The sequence below is a fragment of the Pongo abelii genome, chromosome 17 (assembly GCF_028885655.2).
Source record: "Pongo abelii isolate AG06213 chromosome 17, NHGRI_mPonAbe1-v2.0_pri, whole genome shotgun sequence".
Taxonomy (NCBI): Eukaryota; Metazoa; Chordata; class Mammalia; order Primates; family Hominidae; genus Pongo; species Pongo abelii.
Genome location: NC_072002.2, coordinates 49,283,064 through 49,296,455, shown reverse-complemented (window position 1 = coordinate 49,296,455; position 13,392 = coordinate 49,283,064). Strand labels below are relative to the sequence as shown.

Sequence of the window (13,392 nt, the reverse complement as noted above, 5' to 3'; positions counted from 1 at the left end):
CAACAAACTGAATGTACTCAGGATGCTTTGGTTTTCAATATTCTTCCCATCTTTTGATACTCTTCAGTACGAACAAGCAGTATCAATAACTCACAGAGTCTGTGCCCCTGCTTTGGGGGCTACAGACACTAAGGCCCCTATGAGAAAATAGAATACCAAGCAAGCTACAATAGATGCTCTAAGAGAGGTTCAGATAAATTTCAACGGCCAAAAATATTGAGTGCTTGCTGTGTGCAAGACACTGTTGTTCCTCCTTAAAGAAATCGAGGGCCGGTGCGATGGCTCACGCCTGTAATCCCAGCACTTTGGGAGGCCGAGGTGGGTGGATCACCTCAGGTCAGGAGTTCAAGACCGGCCTGGCGAACATGGCGAAACCCCATCTCTATAAAAATACAAAAATTAGCTGGGCATGACGGTGTGTGCCTGTAACCCCAGCTACTCAGGAGGCTGAGGCAGGAGAATCACTTGAACCCGGAGGCGGAGTTTGCAGTGAGCCGAAATCATGCCAGCCTGGGCAACAGAGTGAGACTCCGTCTCAAAAAAAAAAAAAAAAAAAGAAAGAAAAAGAAATTGAGGATGGGGAAGAAAGCATTTAGATAACAGTACAGAGAGTGATAGTGACATTAAAAATAGTGAAGAGGTATTAAAACTGAAAGAAGAAAGAGAAAGTTTGTTTTTTGATGACTCTAAGATAACCTGTTTAAAGATCCAGAGAACCAGAGATAACAGGTTATCCTGGAGTAATCCTTTCGGGATGACTTTTTTAAAGGCAGGAAACCTTTGGTTAATAGCCAACATGAAGTTTTATGTAAAATGTTAAGTGTAACCATTTCTATTTAAATAGATCATTTAATTCACTCCTGGATGTATAATCAAGTAGTACTTGACTTTTCTGTATGCAAAATTTATGTGTTACATATTCAACCTTTCTACTTCACATAACTGAAATAACCCAAACCAGTTTACACTTTCCCAACAATTTTTTTTATATGCTTCCCACCAAGGAAGTTACAGGATGTCTAGTTAGCTTTGTGTTTCCCCTTCTAACAGAAGAGAGCATTATATGAAACAGGCAGAATGGGGTGCCACAAAGGGAGTGGCTCCTGCAAGCAAGTAGATCCTCATCAGATATTAAAATATGCTTTCAAAGGAGTGCAGTTTGTGCATGTCAACAAACTACTCGCTGTAATTACTTCCTATTCACTGGGATCGCAGTGCAGCCTGCTGACTCACCAGGCTGCTGGAGTATGTTTCTGCTGGGTTTCCCTTCTGCCTGCTACACATGAGTCATCACAGGAATGGAAGTTTCTATCCGTCTCCCTTAACAACAGTGCAGAAACCAGGCATTGAAGTAAGCTTCGATCTTTCCAATCAGACCCTAGCCAGGGAAGGGAAAAATGATGTGGTAGGTGTCACCACCAGCTAGGCTGCTAGATGACAGTTCCCCGCCCCAGGGTGTTAGTCATCCGCACTCCAGTTTCAGCGTCTTTTCCTCTCACCCACTCAAGTAGTTAAAGTGGCATCTTGTCTTGCAATGCCTGCTGCTGCTGGCCGCTGAAATCTTCCTTTGCTACAGAGTTTCCCCAACTTGGCTGCACAATGAAGTTACCTGGAGTTGTTTTTGCTTTTGAATACTATGCCTATTTCTCACTCCCAAACAACCTGATTTAAATAGTTTGGGATGTGATCAGGACATCAGGAGTTCTCAAAGCTCCCCAGATGATTCCACTATGCAGCAAAATTTGAGAACCAGTGCTTTGAAGAAGCATAGCTCTACCCACGCAAGGAAAATTTACCAGTTAAGCTTATCTACCAATCACTCGGTGAGCTCCCGGACCTCTTATCTTACCCCTACTGATGTCTTTAATCAGTTTGGCAGAAAAGAACGAAAGCAAAGTAAGGAAGCATTTCATTTCCAGAGGGGACACTGGCTAACCAAGAACCATACCCCTTTTTGCTTGATAAAAATTTGGCCAAATTTAGCGTTCAGGAGAAGCAGGGGAAATGTTGCCATTCTTCAGATTACCTTTTGATCTCTGTTCTGTTTCATTCCACAGTGTCCTATTCAGCAAAGGTGTAAATCGCGGGTCCTCAGATTAGAAGTAGGTGCTTCGTCTGACCACAATCGCGACCGGTCTGCACACTTCACCCCAGCTGGGACCGAACCTCCGCCTCGCAGCGCGGCCCCAGGGTCGATACTATGCTAATCAAGGAAGTTCTTCCGTTTCGGTGCGCGCGGGCGCGGGTTTGAGCGCTTAACCCTTCATTCTACATTGACAGCACGATAGTATTTTTAGTGACCTCTTCCTGCCTAGCGGGTCTACACTATTTTCCTTTTGTTCTTTTTTTGGAAAAGGAGATGTGAGCAAGTGATAGAGAACACACTCAGGGAGGGGACAGCAGTGTTGGCTGGTGCGGAGGTGAAGGAAAGGCTAATGTTCGTAATATTAATTACTCCCAGCGCTACTGACCCAGCGAGGACTAGCAGGAGGGGCTTGGGGGTTAAGACAAAGGCTTCTCCTGATCAAATGGCTGCAGCGCCCCTTCTCCGAGGTTACGGCTCTGCCCTTAGCACTGGATTGACGAAGTCACTGGAGGAGTGACCAAACCCACTAGCCCTTTTGGGGTCTGAAAGTCAGCTTTATCGAGCGACCCAGGTTCAGAGGGGACGGCTTTCCGCGTCCACCCCTCTCCCGGCTCTTTGTGGGATTTCTGGCTTCCGCACAGCCCTTCTAAGGGCAGACCGAAGAATTTCCCACTAAGCCCAGTGCGAAGTCGCTGAGTAGCCTTCGCCCTGCGCTCCCGGGGCTCCCTGCAGAAGAGACGCTTGGGCGCAGAATAACAACCCGCTTCCTTTTGCACCCACCCGGCTCCTGAGTCCCGGGAGCGCGGATGGTGGCCGGCGTCGGAGTGGTAGAGTGGTGGCTGCCGAAGGGGAAGTGCCCGGGGTCCAGGGGATGCTCCCAAGCGGGCGAGCGCCAGCGCGCTGCACTTCCTGATCTGCCTCCAAGCACGCAGCCCCTGCCAGCGCCCCCAGCTCTCTCAGTCCCGGCGCCCCAACTAGAGCCTGGAGGGTCGTGCGCCGCGGTCGCGTAATTGCGAGCCCCCCTCCTTCACCAACGCCGTCTTCCTACCCTGGACAGCCCCAGCCTCACCCCTCAGAACCAGTCCACTTCGCTTCTGCCAGCGTGGCAGCCCCAACTCCCTCCCTCCCCTTTCCTGGGGTGCACAGAGCTGGGGCACCGAACCAGAGATGTGGCCCGCGGGAGAGCGGCGGGGTGCACACCCGGAGACCGCCTAGCCGACCCTTGCACAACTTCTTGCTAGACTCTGGACCCCCGGTTCCGCTTGCTCCGAGCCCCGCGGGCGGCAGACCTCAGCGGCCGGAGGAGGCGCAGCCAGCCCTTGGCCTGGGAGGGACTGCTTCAGGGCAGGGGGTGTCGGGGTGCGCCAGGGCGGTACCGCTTTAAATGCACTTGACTCACCTGCTCCGGCGCTGTCGCCTCCTTCCTCTGCTGACAGCTGGGGGCTTTGTTTTCTCCACCCACCCGGCCGCCGCGCTCCGCCTCCTCTGTCGCACGTGACTTGCAGTCTGCCACCGCCGCCGCCGCTCCGCGAGTCCACCCGAGAGACCCCGGCCAGCGCCGCCCCTTCCCGCGGGTGCGGGTGCGGGTGCGGGTGCGGGTGGGCGCCCCACTGGGCAGGTCCGAGCCGACCCGCCTGAAGACGCTGTCTCAGGCCAAAGGAAGCCAGGCTGAATTCGTGACAGGGAAGAAAGTGCCAGCGGGTGAAATAAACTAAGTGGTTTGACCCCACTCGAGAGGGAGGAGGCCGGCGCGGCTTGCAGAGGGAGCTTGAAAAGGGGCCGCCACACTGTGAATTAATTACCTGCAAACGGGGGCTTGCACACCAACAGGGGTGCATCTGCTTTTTACACCAAGTGTTTGTACTCCTACCTGGAGCACGATTGATGATAAGGGGCAAACTAATTTTGTCATGAATATTACTAATTAAACTAGACAATTCTAATACAATTAACAATTTAATAATAGCGTGGTTTTTTGGGGGGGGTTTCAAATCTGCTTGTTGATGCTGTTGGTATTTGGGTTCTATTTGGAAAATGGAGTGCAGGCTGGAGAAGCGAACTCCAGAAGTTTACTGATGTGGGCGCTTGTCCATTTGGAACAGCAGCTATTTTTAATGAAATGAGAAAATGTTCTGGCTTCAAGACCCAGCTCAAGATCTGCTGCTTTTGGAAGTGGTCCCGATCGGTGCTGATCGCAGTGATCTCTAGTGTTTGAAACAGCAAGGATTTGTCTGAATCCTTCTGTTAGCCCTTGGAAAACACATTATATACCTTCCCCCCTGTGCCCTACACATTGCTACTCAGGGGAAAGATTGTCCATGTCTCCCCCAGCGTTCATCAAAGCCAAGTCTTCGTAGTGGAGTGATTTAGCACAGTGCTTCTCAAATTTTAAGAGGGATCACCTGGGGATATTGTTGAAGCCAAATTTGAGCGTGTCTAGAGTTGGGCCTGAGATTCTGCATTTCTAGCCAACTCCCAGTTAATGGCATTGCTGCTAGTTTGAGGACCACACTTTCAGTAGAGAGGTGTTGATCACCGCTTTGGCATTAGCCAGCCTATTTTGAGTCCTGACTACACCACTTGCAAGCTATATGATCTTAGGCAAGTTTCTCAACATTTAAGCCTCACATGCTGTAAAATAGGGATGATACTAATTTCCACCTCATAGGGTTATCTTGAAGATTAAGTGAGGAAGTCCATATAAGGCACTTAGTGTAGTGCCTGGCACACAAACCTAGGGTTCAGAAAATGCTAGCTAAGTCACTGTAGAGGTCATCCTTGCAGGGGGAAAGCTGGCACCAAGTGCAGCATGGCTGCAGGGGGAGCAATGTGTGAAATGGGCACAAAGGTGAGGTAGCCTGCCCAAGAACAAGGACTGTGCCCTGTAATGCCTAGCATGTGCCAGATGTATAGGATAAGTTTGATGAATAAATAAATGACTCTAATGTGGAACAGATCATATGTGTTCAAAAAGTTCTGCTTCTCCTTTAAATCGTGATAAATTAGTTCTGAGACATTGAATTAAAAAATCATTTTGCTTTCTATTACAGATAATGTCCAGCTGCTTGTCACATGGGTAATCTATTTTAATATCTGAGACAGTACATGGATTGTTAAGGTTTAGTACATTTTTTATCCTCATTAAAAACCTTGAAATTTAAATTTAAATGAATTTATTAATGAAGATATGGTATTCTTAGCTCTCAAAATGAATGGCTGTTGTCATCATAGTTCTCGTATCTTCCTTCCTTGCTTCTCCTCCTCTTTCTGTCCTCCAAATATGAGTGTTTCCTCAGACGAATTTCTTGCCTTTTTTCCCACTCTGCCATTTTCTTTAGAAATTTTATGTGTGTCTTATGTTCATCTTTCAAGTGTGAGCGGATTACTTCTGAATCCGTACCCACATTCTTAACCCATTTGCAAGCCTTATTTCTGCCTTTCCCTTAGTTGCTAGGAATTTCCATTTTCACGAGCTTTTAAAATTTTATTTATTTTTCCACTTGAACTATATTTTTATTTGTGTAAATGTATGGGGTACCCGAAAGATTTTCCCAGGTATATAATGGGTAGTGACCAAGTCAGGGTATTTACAGTGTCCATCACCTGAGTATAATATGTATATATATTTTTAAGCATAGTCATCTTGTTATCTATCACACATTAAATTTACTCTTTCTCTCTTACTCTATGTTTGTACACTTTAACCTCTTTCTCTTCATCCTCCTCCCCGTCACTCCACTCACCCTACTCAGTTTCTTTGTCTGTATTTCCACTCTCTACTTCCATGTGTTCAGATTTCTTAGCTCCCACAATATGTGAGAACATACTATATAATTTTGTGCCTGGCTTATTTCACTTATGATAATCTCCAGTTTCATCCATTTGCTGCAAATAACACAATTTCATTCTTTTTTATGGATGAATCATATTCCATTCTGTATATACACTACATTTTCTTTATCTTTTCACCTGTTGATAGATACTTATGTTGATTCCCTATCTTTGAAATTGTGAATAGTGCTGCAATAAACATGGCAGTTCAGGTATCTCTTTGATATATTGATGTATTTTCCTTTGGGTAGATGCCCAATAGTAGGATTGCTGGATCAGATGGTAATTCTATTTATAGTTTTCTTGAGAAATTGCCATGCTGTTTTATATAGTGGCTATACAACTTATATTCCCACTAACAGTGTATTAAAGAGCTCTCTTCTGCACATCCCAGCCAACATTTGTTATTTTTTTGTCTCTTTAATAATAGCCATTCTGACTGGGGTATGATGGATGATATCTCATTGTGGTTTTGATATGAGTTTCTTTGATTATTAATAATGTTGGACATTTTTTCCATAAGCCTATTGGCTATTCGTAGTCTTCTTTTGAGAAAGGTCTACTCATGTCCTTTGCCCACTTTTTAATGGGTTTGTTTTTTTTTCCTGTTGAGTTGTTTGAGTTCCTTATGTATTCTAGATATTAGTCTAGTGGGTAGCCACATTGACCAATAGAATAGAATAGAGAACACAGAAATAAAGCAACATATTTATATGTTTATATAAATATATATAAACATATATATTTTTATGTTTATATAAATATATATAAACATATATATTTTTATATGTTTATATAAATAAACATATATATTTTTATGTTTATATAAATATATAAACATATATTAAATGTTTATATATTTAAATGAATATTTGGCAAATATTTTCTCTCATTCAACAGGTTGTCTTTTCATTCTGTTATTTCTTTTGCTGTGCAGAAATTTTTTAGCTTAATTAAATCACATTTATCTATTTTTGTTTTTGTTGTCTGTGTTATTGAGGTCTTAGTTATAAATTCTTTACTTAGACCAATGTCTAGGAGAGTTTTCCCTAATTTTCTTCTAGTATTTTTGTAGTTTGGCATCTTATCTTTAAGTTTTTAATCCATTTTTAGTTTATTTTTGTATATGTTGAGAGATAGGGGGTCCAGTTTCACTCTTCTGCATGTGGCTATCCAATTTTCTCAGCACAATTAATTTAAGAGGCTGTCCTTTCCCAGTGTAAGTTCTTGTCAGCTTTGTCAAAGATCAGTTGGCTGTAAATGTTTATATATATATATACGTTTATATATATAAACATATAAAAATATATACGTTTATATATATTTATATAAACATATAAATATGTTGCTTTATTTCTGTGTTCTCTATTCTATTCTATTGGTCAATGTGGCTACCCACTAGATTTTAGTGTGTTCTAAATTAAACCCCTTTCTCCTCCCATAAAACTGATACCTCCTTGGTGATAAATCAAGATGGTTATTTGCAGTGGGAAGCCCTCAGTGCTAATCCAGGGACCTGGCAAGGGTGTGGAACCCAGTGTGATTTATCCCAACTACCTTCCTGCTGCTTCTAGGTATTTCTTTGAGACATTGCTCTCAACAGTGACTGGAGTGAACTCATGTATATGTATATACTACCTACTGGTGTGACAGTCACATATGCAGTTGTGGGATGCTATATAAATGGTGACCGAGCTAGTGAGAGATTGTATCAGTCAGGGTAGGCTAAATTATGCTGCTGTAACAAATGCCATCAAAATATCAGTGGCTCAGTACAACAAAAGTAAATTTCCTTCTCATGCAAAATTTCCAGTGCTGCTATCACAGTGACTCATTGTTCTAGCCTGCTTCATTCCTGTGACATTTCCATGAGCACCATGGCAGAGGAAGGATGTGGAGAACTGCACACCAAACCTCAAGTGCTTTCACCCAGAAGTGATACAGGTCACTTCTCACATTTCTCTGGTCAAGGAAAGTCACATGGTCATTGCTTAACTTTAAGGGCTATGTTTATGTTTCTAGGAATCACCAAGATTCTAGATCCTACTTTATAGGAATCTTGGTGATTCTGAGTAATGCCTGCCACAAGGATCCATTTCACATAGGAGGGTTAGGGATAAAGTTAGACTGAAAATAGTCTAGCTATAGTAGAGGCTAAGCAATAGGTTACCAGTTCAAGGAAGGTACTCAGTTACATGTAGAGTCTTTGGGAAACATTAATGTTGTTGTTATCATTATACAATATTATGTAGAAAAACACTTAAAGGTGACAAATTCTCTCTCTCTGCCTGCCAGGGTTATCTTATGATTTAGCCAAGGTTAGTCTACTCCAGGTAAGAGTGCAGTTTGATCATCTAAACTCTTCTGTGACACAGCATTCAGGAAAGATCGTCTGTATGATACCCTAGGGAACACACCAACCATTAGGTAAGTAAGGTGACATTAACACAAATAAATTTGCTAATATTGATGACATTGTTGGTCATTCTCTCCTTGAGGAGTGAAGTTATGTGTATAAATGAAATATTTTAGTGGTATCAAATTGTCCTATGTTTTTCCCATGGTTATCTGATTATGCATTGCCAAATAATTTTCTTGTCATGTTCATGGGAATGTTGAAATAAAGCTTTGTGAGTAAAATTCAGTTCATAAACAAAGGGAAAAAACACTGATATCAATGTGAGAAAAATAAAATCATGGTTTTCAATAAGTTTTGGGTTTCTTTCTCCAAAGGGCAGAGATTATGTCAACTAAACTTGCTTCCTGCATCTCCCAAAACTTCACGTGCTTAGAAGAGATAAAGGACTGATGGATGCTGTAAACTCTAAAGTGCTATGCAGATCTAGGATATTGTAATGTGTTTCTGGGCACTGAATAGTGTTCTTGATCTCAACAGTTTTATGTTGTCTTTGCCCACATCCATCAGTGACATCTACTCTCCTTTTAAAACATTTACTTCTTTATAAGACTGTTACCAATTAAGTATTTTTATATAATATGAGCATCTTCCCAAAGCTGATATTCTGAGAATTTCAAACACACATTTCCAAAAATATCTAGCACAAGGGACTAAAAAGGAGAGGCAGAGTTTGTCAATTAATGTTTTAAGCTGTTTACTAAAATTATTTTTATTTTATATAATTAATTTTTGCCTCTGAGTCTTTGCTAAGTTGTAATATTGCTTTAAATATAAATCATAACTTCAAGAAATATGCTACAGTAGACTACTTATAAATATATCGGCAATACCCTGTGAAACTGAGATGGAAATGTTCATTACCAAGATATGATAGTGTTTATTAAGATGAGTAGCAAAGGTGGCATGAAATGACAGCTTGCAGGGATCACTGCTTTATGATGACTCTAGCGTTTATTCACGGAGTAAGTGTTGCAATAAAAAATAATACCACCTTCAAAGAACTCTGTGGGCTCTTAGGAGTATTTGTGAGTTAGCTAAAAAGTGTCATCATTTTTTAAGTGAAGTTCAGGAGAAAGCTTAAATGACTCACCCATGTCCTAATTTCTAGCTATGACCACTGGCAAAAACTGCTGCCTCCATAAGATAACATAGAATGGAAAAGCAAAATTATTATATGATATACATTGGGATGTATATTATAAGCTATGTTTAATGTATATCAAAAGGAGAAAAATTGTAACTTTGGCTCATGCAAAACCATCGTGTGATAGAAATGTTTATGATTTTATGTCACACTCAAAATAAACTCACATGCAAAGAAATAAGTTGGATTTTTTTTTATATACTGCTTGGAACAGGTGTAGCTGAAGGTAATCAGTTCCATACATTTTGAAGTCAATAGATTTAATTAATTTATTAATTAGTAATTATCTCTTAGAAGGTAAAGCTGTCTTTTCAGTCCCCCTCAGTCTCTGAGGCTGACATGGAATTTCCAGTTTTCTGTTGCAGCTCTATGGAGTACAATGCCCAAATGCTTTCTAGGGATCACTGGGGTCACCACTATCTCATCGTGGGATCTTCTGGAAGACAATGCAGCCAGTTTTTGTTGAATCAAAAGCTATTCTTGATTAATTAAACCTTACCTTGCCAGTTGCATCTTCTTTGCAGCTCCCTTATATCCTACCTATGAATTGGTCAGCCAGTGTAAGAATAACAGGGAGTTGATTCCTTGACTCTCCTCAGAAGCTTTTTCCTCTTGGTCTTCAATTCTTCAACAAATATTTGCTGTTCTTTGCTTTTTATATTTAAAATTGCTCAATCTTTCTAAGTTGTAATATCCAGAAAATATTTTTTGTGGTGCTTTCTATTGGGAAGTCTCTGTGTTAGGCTCTGTGATTACTCAAATGGTCTTTGGCTCCAAGGGGCTTCCAGCATAGGGAAAGACATATGTGTCCATAGTGTGGCTCAAGGGGCATTAAAAGGTGTGAACAGAGTGCCCAGAACACTGGGCAGGCAGAAAGAACATCAAAGTGCTCTAATTTGTGTGTGTCTTGAAGGATGAAGAAGAGTGTACTAGGTGAAGATGTTTTTGGATAAGGCATTGTGTGGGTAAGAGTATTCTAGACAGAAAATGTGAAAAACAAAGCTATTACCAGATTCGAGGATGATGAAATGTTCAGTGTGGCTGATAAGTAGGCTTTGAGGAATTGAGAGATTGCTCAGAGTGACCAGGAAAGTCCTTGTATGTCCAGCTGATATTATATTTGAATGTAATACATTGGCCAGTGGTCTCCAAAATGGGGTGAGAACCACTCGAGGGCTTTGTGAGTGATATACTGGGGTGTGGGAAGAAAGTGTTAAAACTTGGCTATCTACCCAAAAATGTGAGAAAGGATTTATGCTTTACTAATAAGTAACATGGATTGACATTGGTGCTCTCACTTGGTCCGTATATCAGACAGACAGAGGGACTGCTACGTGCAAGGAATTCTGAGGGAAGGTTGGGATCCACAGCACTGAGGGGTGTCCTTAACGACCTTGTTCATTCTTAAAGCAAATTACAATTTATCAGCAATTTATGTTACTCAGTGAAGTGGATTTATGTATTATATTATCTGGATTGACAAACCTAAGCCTCACAGAATGGACAAATGACTTAAAAAGATTGAAATAACATGAATATTTCAAATGTTAATAAATTTTAACAAAAGTCCTTGCAAAACTGGTGGATGGTCTTTGAAAAATGAGTATCATACTTTCATAAGCACATCCAATGAATGCTTCCTCTGTTTGTATATGTGGTTCTATGTGAGGTGTATTCTGTAGCTCTGACAGCCATAAAAACTAAACATAAATAAGCTGTACTCATATTTGTAAGTTGCCTTATCACAATAAAAATTTCCAAAAAATGTGAAGAATATTCAACCATATTACTCTCACTAAACAACATTTTAGTAATGGCAAAAGGTTTTTATCTACCATTATAAATGGAATAAATTAATTAGCTAGGTATGGTGGCATGCACCTGTAGGCCCAGCTATTAGGGAGGCTGAGACAGGAGGATTGCTGGAGCCCAGAAGTTAGAAGCTGCAGTGAGCTATGATCATGCCACTGCACTCCAGTCTGGACAACAGAGCACGACATTATTTCTTAAAAAAATAACAAAAATAATAAATAAATGGCATGTAAAATAGGGGTTATTTCATCTTCATCTCATCCTTTAATTTTTCAATTTTTATGTTTTCTTATGTGTATGACATATTAATGCAGTACTTGTATAATATATGCTATTTACAAATGGATATGTGTATTTGAGATAAACATTTTACTTATAGGAGTGCATGGGCAGAAGGAAAACCAAAAACGGTATTAGAGAAATGGTGTCTATGATCTGGTTTGTTTTTAGGAAGATGACTTCAGCCACAGGATGAAACAGATGACGAGAGACTGAAGTCTAGAAGATCAGCCAGAGGGCAAGTATCGTGATCCAGATGAAAACTGATGAGGACCTGGCCTGAAACAGTGATAATGATGATAGAGAGGAGAGATCACCAAACACGTGATCTTCAGTAGGAGAGAGAGAGAGAGAGAGAGAGAGAGTGTGTGTGTGTGTGTGTGTGTGTGTGTGTGTGTGAGAGAGAGAGAGAGAGAGAGAAAGAGAGAGAGAGAGAGAGAGGTTATTCCCAGGTTTGTAGCTAGCCAGTCTAAGTGGATGGTAGAACTGTTACTAGAGACGATGAAATGGGATATCAAGCATGATACTGAGTTCACTTTAGGACATGTCAAGTCAGAGATCCCTAAGGGATTCTGGAAAGATGTCTAATGGGTGGTTTAAATAAAAATCTTAAGCTCAGGAGAGCTTAAAGATACAGATTTTGCAGTAGCTGTAATTTCTCAATCTGTAGCCCTTTCTACAACAGCTGACCTTAAAAAATAGCCCTTCCTTTAAAGATAAATTAATGTAACAGCTTAACATTTATAATTATTTATAATGAAAATGATTAATAATCAATTACTGCATTGTATAATGGTAATGGCAATACATCATTACCAGACAATGTTAGAATTTTAAGTGGACATTTAGGCTAGTTTTGCACTCTAATGACCTCTTTAAAAGTATATAATTCTTTTCTGGTTTTCCATGTTTACTATTTTGTTATTCCTCAAGGGTTCTCTAGACTGCAGTGTATTGTAAGATAGTCTTTCTTGCATCACCTAAAACCTTGTGCAAATGGGTCATTTATTTTCTTTCATTGTGCTATAGAAATAATGATTTTTCTGATCCTGCCTTTCCTTCTTTTTTTTTGAGACAGAGTCTCACTCTGTCACCCAGGCTGGAGTACAGTGGCACAATGTTGACTTACTGCAACCTCCACCTCCCGGGTTCAAATGATTCTTCTGCCTCAACCTCCCGAGTAGACGGGATTACAGGCATGCACCACCACACCCAGCTTATTTTTCTATTTTTAGTAGAGATGCAGTTTCCCTATGTTGGCCAGGCTGGTTTCGAACTCCTGACCTCAAGTGATCCACGTGCCTCAGCCTCCCAAAGTGCTGGGATTACAGGCGTGAGCCACTGCACCTGACCCTACCTTTCCTTCTTATGGAATCATGAGCATTGTAAAACCATAGCATGATTCCTCTTTAACTCTCCATCCTCTCCATATTGTTTATTAAACAAACTGTCAAAGCATGTTCTTATTGAGTTATGACAATGCCTTTCAAGCCATTCCATTTCTACAAATTTCTTACTGTCATATTGTGATATAATAAGAAATATACATTTGGTCTGTGCCTTGGTTCCTGGCACAGAATTCCTCAAACCCTTTTAATTTCCTGAGCGATAGTGGTGCTAGGTGCATCTTTTGTGCTGATGTTTGGTCTTGGGCCCTGGCTCCTGACACAGAGGTCCTAATCCCTTGGAGTTTCCGGGGAGATAGGAACATTTTTTGTTCTAACAAGGCAACTTTCTGTGGGCTCCTAGATGGAAGTTGGTCACCAGAAAGACCAAGTTATGATTAGAAGATTGGAACTTTCAGTTCTTCCCTCATGCTCC

At 41.2% G+C, this 13,392-nt stretch overlaps 1 protein-coding gene across 2 annotated transcripts in view; it reads right to left on the bottom strand.

Moving 5' to 3' along the window:
• The window catches only part of MAPRE2 (microtubule associated protein RP/EB family member 2), a 162,903-nt gene extending 159,176 nt beyond the window's left edge, over positions 1 to 3,727 (bottom strand). The window contains exon 1 of one of the 2 annotated variants that reach the window (XM_054537547.2): positions 3,486 to 3,727. Coding sequence is in view for 1 of the 2 variants with exons in the window: in XM_054537546.2 (XP_054393521.1) it covers positions 2,027 to 2,050 (24 nt within the window). In the remaining variant the exon portion in view is untranslated. Of the gene's footprint in view, positions 1 to 2,026; positions 2,202 to 3,485 lie in introns of those variants that run through there. The other variant, XM_054537546.2, reaches the window with a different exon arrangement.
• Between the last annotated feature and the right edge of the window lie 9,665 nt (positions 3,728 to 13,392).